The following is a 7,386-nucleotide window of genomic DNA, read 5'->3' as shown; positions in this document are numbered from 1 at the left end:
TCTTCCTGCAAGAACATCTTAGAATGCATCTGCTAGCTACGTGTATTTCTTTGGGGTATGTGATTTGTCTGCTTATGTTCTTCACCAAATTTCTGTTAAGATTTTTCTAATTCATTTTAAGAGTTCTTTATGTATTACGGATGTTAATCTTTGCGTGTCAGATTAAGGAACAAATTTGACATGCAAAGATTAACTTTAAATTCAATTTGTGATGTTTTCCTTCATTTGGATGTTGAAAAAATAATTTCCTATCTAAACATTAAATTAAGAAAATGGTGTCACATTAATTCCCACAAAATTAAGTAAACATCCATGAGTCCACACTGATATTAATAGATGTTTAAACAGTAAATAAATGGGAGAGAAAGAAATAACAAATGTGTCAAGAACCGCAAAAAGTCCGGTATTTTGTGACAGAGATTGTTATGCTTACTAATGTCAGTTTTTCACCTCTTTTCCTTGAGTATTCAGCTAAATTAAATTTCCTAGACCACTTGACATTAGGTCGGGACTTTGTGTTTTAGTTCTGCCAGATGGAGTTTTGGTGGAAATGATAGGTGATGTTTACAGGTCTATTCTATAAAATGTCTAGAGCTATGCTGCCCAACATGATAATCACTAGACACATTTGTATTGAGCATTTGAAAGATGGCTAGTCTGAATTGAGAAGTGCTGTAAGTGTAAAATACACACTATATTTTGAATACCTTGTTTGAAAAAATAACTTAATATATTATTAATAACACTTACATTGTTTGCATATTGAAATTATAATATTTGGGGTCTGTTGGGTTAAATACAATATATTGTTAAAATTAATTTTACGTGTTTTCTTTTGCTTTTTTAATGTGACAATTGATAAATTTTAAGTTACGCTTGCGACTCACCTTTATATTTCTATTGTACATCACTGTTTTAGAAACACCCCCTGCCCCCTTCAATTTTTGTTCAACCGGATAGGGAGAATCCAGCAGAGGACTGTGATGTTATAGAAAACTGTTGGAGTTTGACCAGATAGAAGGTGCCTGCACTGAACTGTTTCAAGTATAAGAGATAAAGTTTTTCATGACAAACCATTAAGATGGGGATGGTGTTTATAACAGAAGTTGAGCAAGATAAAGAGGATCAGGAATGCTGGGGTAGGAATTTTAAATAAAGTCCTCAAGGCAATAGGGGGAGAAAAAAGAACTTTCAATACAAAAAGAATGCAAGTACAAAGGCCCTGTGGTGAGAGACATTTTGCTTTTCAAGGAGCAGCAATGTTGCCAGTGTGGAAGGAGAACAGTCAGCTATTAGGTTAAACCTTTTGGAGTTGCTGATATTCAAACATTTCTGACTTATGAACACAGAAATTGTATACAGTTCAATGCTATGAGTGAGAGTACTAGAAGATGATATCAAAAAGATGACAGTAGAGGCTGGATCATGTAAAGCCTAAGACCACTCTAAGTACTTTGGCTTGTCCTCTAAGTGAAATGGGGAGCCATTGTAGGTTTTGGATGGTGTGAGATCAGACTATGAGGAACAAGAGTAGAAGCAGTTAGTCTAGTAAGGAGGCATTTCAGTAAACCAGTTTCAGAAGAAGGGTGGCTCAAACCAGTGTGGTAGCAGTAAAAGTGATTTTAAAAAATGGCAGACTTTACACAAACTTGGAAGGCAGGACCAAAATAATTTCGTGACAAATTAGATGTGAGCTGTAAGAAAGAATGATATCAAGTTTATAGCCTGAGCAAACGGAAACATAGAGTTGCCATTTAATGAAATGGGGAGGTAGGTCTGCAGACGGAGCAGGTTTTAGGAGAAATATCAGAATTTTAGTTTTAATATATTGACTCTGTTAGACATCCACATGGAAATGTCAAGTGGGTTGATGAATTTACAAGTCTGGAGTACAAAGAAAGGTCAGACTAGACATATAAATTTGAGACTTGTCAACTTACAGATGACATTTAAAGCCATAAACTTGTATGAGATCACCAAGCGAAACAGTATAGATAAAGAAGCAGTCTTCAGACTAAGCCTGGGTCACTACAACATTAAAGAGATCTAAGAGATAAAAGGGAGCCAATAAAAACAAACAAACAAAAAACAAAACAAAACTAAGAAGTGGCCAGTGAGTTACCAGAAAAACCTAGAGAAGGTGGGATCCTGTGAGATAAATAAAGAAGTTTTTCAAGGAAGACAGAATGATTAAGGGCTACTGATAGATGAAATAATATGGAGATTAATAAATGACCACTGGAGGTGATTGATGACATTAACAAGAGCAATTTTCATGGAGTGGTGAGGGAGCAGGCAGGGAAGTCACACTGGAGTAGATTTTAGAGACAATGGAAGGAAAGCAATTGAAGACAATGGAAAAGACAACTTTTTCAAAGAGTTTTGTTGCAATGGGAAGTGGAAAAATGGGGTGGTAGCTTGGAAGGGTAAGTGAGATCAGAAGAGGAAATTTTTAAGATGGAAAAACTAACAACATGTTCTTACACTGATATAAACCCCAAAACATACAGCTTGATGCAAAAATAAGCAAATTGCAAAAATAGGTACCACATGGCACAATTTATTCTTTAAAAACTTTACCAGCAGTACCACACTTCATCTAATCTATTTTTCACATTTTTTAAAGGAAAAAGTAGCAGTCTACTATTTTTATTTCCTTTCCTTTTTTTTTTTTGTTTTCTTTCATTTTCTTTTTCTTCTTTTTTCTTTTTTCAGTTTTTCACATTTTAACATCTTTGAAAGTGATATTTGTCTTATACATCATTGCTTATTATAGCTTACTGGGTGGTCTATTTTTCTGTACTACATAAAATAAAGACAAATCTCAAAATTAATAGGATATTACACTCAGTAATATGCAATATATATTTTCTATGGGTACATAAGTAAAGAAGGCTAAATGGCAAATTCAAAATGGGGATGAATCAGGGGAGTAAAACAACTGTAATTGAGAATGCTTATAAATTTTTATTTGTAATGTGCTACTAAGTGAGAACGTATGCCAACATTTGGTGTGTAATTTAAAATTACTTTTATATATGTGAAACCGGCCAAGGTTAGGATTAAAAATACATAAATATGTAAGTGAATGAAAAAAAGAAACAACTCAGAAGAAAAATATGAAAAGAACTCACACAATAGGAATACTGAATGGCCAAACAACACAGGAGAATAAATTCAATCTCACCAATTAGAAAAACGTAAATTAAAACAATGAGCTGCCATTCCTCACTCACTAGTTTGGCACATATTACAAATGTGAATATGTCAAGAGTTGACTAGGATGTGGGGAACAGGAAATACATATAATTTGGTACAATATACTATAATTTGGTACAATCAATTAGCATAGCAATTAGGCAGCATATAGGAAATTTGAAGTGCTTACACTTAGAACTTAGTATTTCTTCTTCTAGTATCAACTCTACAGAAACTCTGGTACAAGTACACAAAGATATTCACTGCAGCATTGTCTATAAGAATGAAATACCAGAATAAACCAAAATAATCATCAACAGCAGAACGGATGTTCCATGGATGATAAAAATGTCACATGTGTATACTCTGCAATAGACCTTGAAAGTGACAAAGAATGTTAGAGATATATAGAGATATAACATAGAGAAATTTTTTTAAAAAATCATTGAATGAGAAAACCAAGCTGTACAAATTGCAAAAAATAACTAAAATATGATAGCATTTATGTTTAAAGTTCAGAGAAGTTTATTATGAGACATTTCAGAGCTGTATTGCAGACTTCCTGACAATGTAATCATTAAGGAAAAAAAAATTCTTGAATATCTTTAACGGTGGATTTATCTAGTTAGAAAAAGAAATGTTAGATAAGGTTAAGTACGGGATTGGCTAGTTTTACAAAGTGTAGAGCTGTCAAATTCTTATCAGTTGTACAGTATATACCTGGGTCATAAAGATATCTCCCATCTCCCAGAAATCAAGCATGGGCCATTGAAGAAAGTTATTCTTTTTTCTCACGGTATGGAGAAATTATCCCTCATAATGTACATTTAAAAAAATAAATGAGACATAAAATGCATAGTATCCACTTGTAAAATATGTATACATCATTCAGTTTTGTATATCCTAAGAATAAGTACAAAAATTCTTATGATATACAAAATTGAATCATACGAATAAAAATAAAAAGTACGAATTTTTGTATATGAACAACTATATAATACAAAAATTCGTACTATATACAAATGAAGACTGGTAGCATTAGAAAGGTGGAAGGGAACAGGATCAGTGCTAGAAGACAAAAGAGAATTACATTTTATTGGTGATACATTATTTCTACTTTTAAAAGCTTGAATAAAAATGAATAATGTTAATTCTGAATGGAGAGTAGTTAGTACTTCTAATATTGCTATATACACTCTGTATTTCACAAAATATTAACTAAAATGGCTTTACAAAGAATTTTTATCAATTGAATTTCCAAGCTTTCTAAGAGTTTGGGAAAAAAACAAAGGAAATAAGTGCTCATATTTTGCTGCGAGCCCTGGGGAATGGGAAGCGGGCTTACAGTAGATTTTTTTTTTTTTTTTTTTAGTCAACTTTCTGAATTTTACAGTGTCCACATTGTGCATGCAATTCATCTGCAATGAGGAGAAAAGGGAAAATGAAAAAAGGGGGGAAAAAATCCTCAAGAAGTTCGGGAATGACCAGTTAGGAAAAACTATATAAAGATTAGCTCAAGGTGGCAGACTGCGCACTAGTGCCTTTCTCTTGTCCCACCCCAAATCCCCTTAAATGACAGGAAAGGCAGGATTTGTATATAAAAAAACAACTCCACAAGGGCACGAAAGAGAAGAAAGAGCAAATTCCTAGAAGATGGAAAGCAGATGGGGGCAGGGGCGCTGAGGGAACAGAGGTGGAGAACGGTGGTGGAGCCTGGGGCCCTGAACAGGAGACAGGGACCCTAGGCGGCGCGGGAGAGGTGGTGGTGGGCTGGACAGCCACTGATTTGTTAGGAAGGGGTGGGACCGGGAGCCCAGGAGCCCCTCCTCTGCCCAGGGCCGTGGTGGGGGTTGGGGTTTGTTGTTTGGGGGGGTGGGCGGGGAGAGCGTCTCTCAGTGTTTGCAGGAAGGGGAGGCCTCTGTCCTTGCAGGAAGCTGTGCTACGAAAAGTGGGAGGGGACTGCGGCGGCGGCAGCTGCTAGTGGAAGCTCGATGTGGCAGAGGGGCCGCTGCCGCCGACAGGGAGGCCGAGGGCCAAAGAGACTAGCGCTGGGGACGCCGCAGCTGTCCTCTTTCCACGACCCACCGCCCTTTTAGGCACACTCCTCACCTACGGATTCTCCCTTCTCAGCTTTTGCAAGCACCAGCTGGTCACCTACTGATCTTCCTTCGCCACAGACTCACTCACAGCAGAGGCAGCGGAGAGGTGTCCAATTTGGGCACGTGAGGCCCGCGATTTGGGGTGGTGGGGAGGTGGGCGCTGGATTGCAAAACTGGAAGATGGGGGTTGGTGGGTGCTAGTCGGGAAGATTGGAGTGGGTGCTGGAATGAAAGATGAAAGTAATTGGGATGGGTGATTTGGGGGCTGTGTGGTGGGGGCCGGAAGAGCACCTGGGTGGCCAGAAAGGGAAATAGGTTTGTGGTGGGAGCTCAGAGGGAAATTGAGGATGGCCCGGAAGAGACTTGAAGGAGAGGTGAGAACCAGGCAGGAGGCGAGGGTTTGGACAAGCAGAAGACATGAGTAGCAGAGGGCAGTGGGCAAGAGATATGGGGACTGCATGCATGGAAATGGAGAGATGTGGCAAGGGCTAAGAAATGGTGAATATGGGGGGGGGGGGCCGGGCGGGGGCGAGGCAGGATGACAATAGAGAATCAGGCCGATAGAGAATCAGGCAATATTCAAAGGAGCCCCCTACCTCTTGCTTGCATCTCAACCACCAGGACCACCACAGTCACCTCTTCTTTAGCTCTCCTGCCCAGCCAAACAAGCCTGGAAGGAAGGCAATACAGGCAGGCATCCAAGACTGTCTTGAAATCTAAAATTGCTATTGGACACCTATAAACAACGTAGGCGACGGTGTACCTGGTGTACAGGGACTCTACAATACAGAGAAAAAACTCACCTTATGGTACATTGAATGGTTCTTCCTAGCCTCTCTCCTCCCCCTGCAGGTATGAAGAACCCCCACAAAAAGACAGCTGCAGGGCAGCAAACAAGGGAAGCTGTAGGTCACCACACCAGACCTACAAACATGAGAAAGAAAAAGACCACTCAAAAGAAGCAGAGGGGGAGACCTTCCTCCCAGCTCTGCAGGAACATCGTGGGCTGCAGAATTTCTCATGGATGGAAGGAAGGCGATGAGCCCATCACCCAGTGGAAAGGAACCGTTCTGGATCAGGTGCCTATAAATCCCTCTCTTTATCTGGTGAAATATGATGGAATTGACTGTGTCTATGGACTGGAACTTCACAGAGATGAAAGGATTTTAAAACTTAAAATCCTTCCTGATAAGGTGCCATTTTCTCGAGTCAGAGATGTACACCTTGCAAATACGATAATTGGCAAAGCAGTGGAACATATGTTTGAGGGTGAGCATGGTTCTAAGGATGAATGGAGGGGGATGGTCTTAGCCCAAGCACCTATCATGAAAGCCTGGTTTTATATTACATATGAAAAAGATCCTGTCTTGTACATGTACCAGCTTCTAGATGATTACAAAGAAGGTGACCTCCGTATCATGCCAGAGTCCAGTGGGTCTCCTCCAGCAGAGAGGGAGCCAGAAGGAGTTATAAATGGCCTGATAGGTAAACATGTGGAATATACCAAAGAAGATGGCTCCAAAAGGACAGGCAAGGTCATTCACCAAGTGGAAGCCAAACCTTCTGTGTATTTCATCAAGTTTGATGATGATTTCCATATCTATGTATATGATTTGGTGAAAAAGTCCTGTTAGAGTGAAACTTGCCAGTTTTTTGGAGGCAAATGTGTAGTTTGTAGACATGCAAAAAATGTTAACTTTTCAGTGTATTGGAAGCTTAAGGTTTCCTGTTAACCCAACATCTTTGCCAGCATAACTGTTGTTTTGTTCTGAAAAATACAAATTTATGTGGACGTGAAATGCTGTGTGTAAGCACTTTGTCTTGTGGAGAAGATTGGGTGTGTTTGGTGGATGGGGCATGAGAGAAAGAACAGCTGTCAATTCAGACTGTGGATAAAGTTCAGCTAGTATCGTAACCAGTCATCTAAAAATGGAATAGGACTTAGCTGGTCTGGTCTGGAGGGGAGGAGGGGAAGGAACTAGAGATGGGCTATAGGGGAAGGGAGAGGAGGAGATGACTGTTTAGGAAGAGGTGGGGAGGGGCCGAAAGGGAAAGGCTTCCTGGTGGAGGGGATGAGCCATGAGAAGGA

General features: G+C 39.4%; 1 protein-coding gene across 1 annotated transcript; it reads left to right on the top strand.

Annotated features, from left to right (window-relative positions):
- Window positions 1-5,360: 5,360 nt before the first annotated feature.
- Window positions 5,361-7,013, top strand: LOC134366922 (spindlin-2). Its single transcript, XM_063083488.1, has 2 exons — window positions 5,361-5,403; window positions 6,150-7,013. The coding sequence occupies exon 2, from the start codon at window positions 6,152-6,154 to the stop codon at window positions 6,929-6,931; it is 780 nt and encodes a 259-aa protein (XP_062939558.1). The 5' UTR covers window positions 5,361-5,403; window positions 6,150-6,151; the 3' UTR covers window positions 6,932-7,013.
- Window positions 7,014-7,386: the final 373 nt, after the last annotated feature.

This window comes from Cynocephalus volans, chromosome X, assembly GCF_027409185.1.
Source record: "Cynocephalus volans isolate mCynVol1 chromosome X, mCynVol1.pri, whole genome shotgun sequence".
Taxonomy (NCBI): Eukaryota; Metazoa; Chordata; class Mammalia; order Dermoptera; family Cynocephalidae; genus Cynocephalus; species Cynocephalus volans.
The sequence above is the reverse complement of the archived record's forward strand: the minus strand, read 5'-3'. Positions and strand labels throughout refer to the sequence as shown.

Coding starts and splice junctions, on each gene's coding strand:
- LOC134366922 (XM_063083488.1), top strand. CDS start 6,152: ATGAAGAACCCCCACAAAAAGACAGCTGCAGGGCAGCAAACAAGGGAA.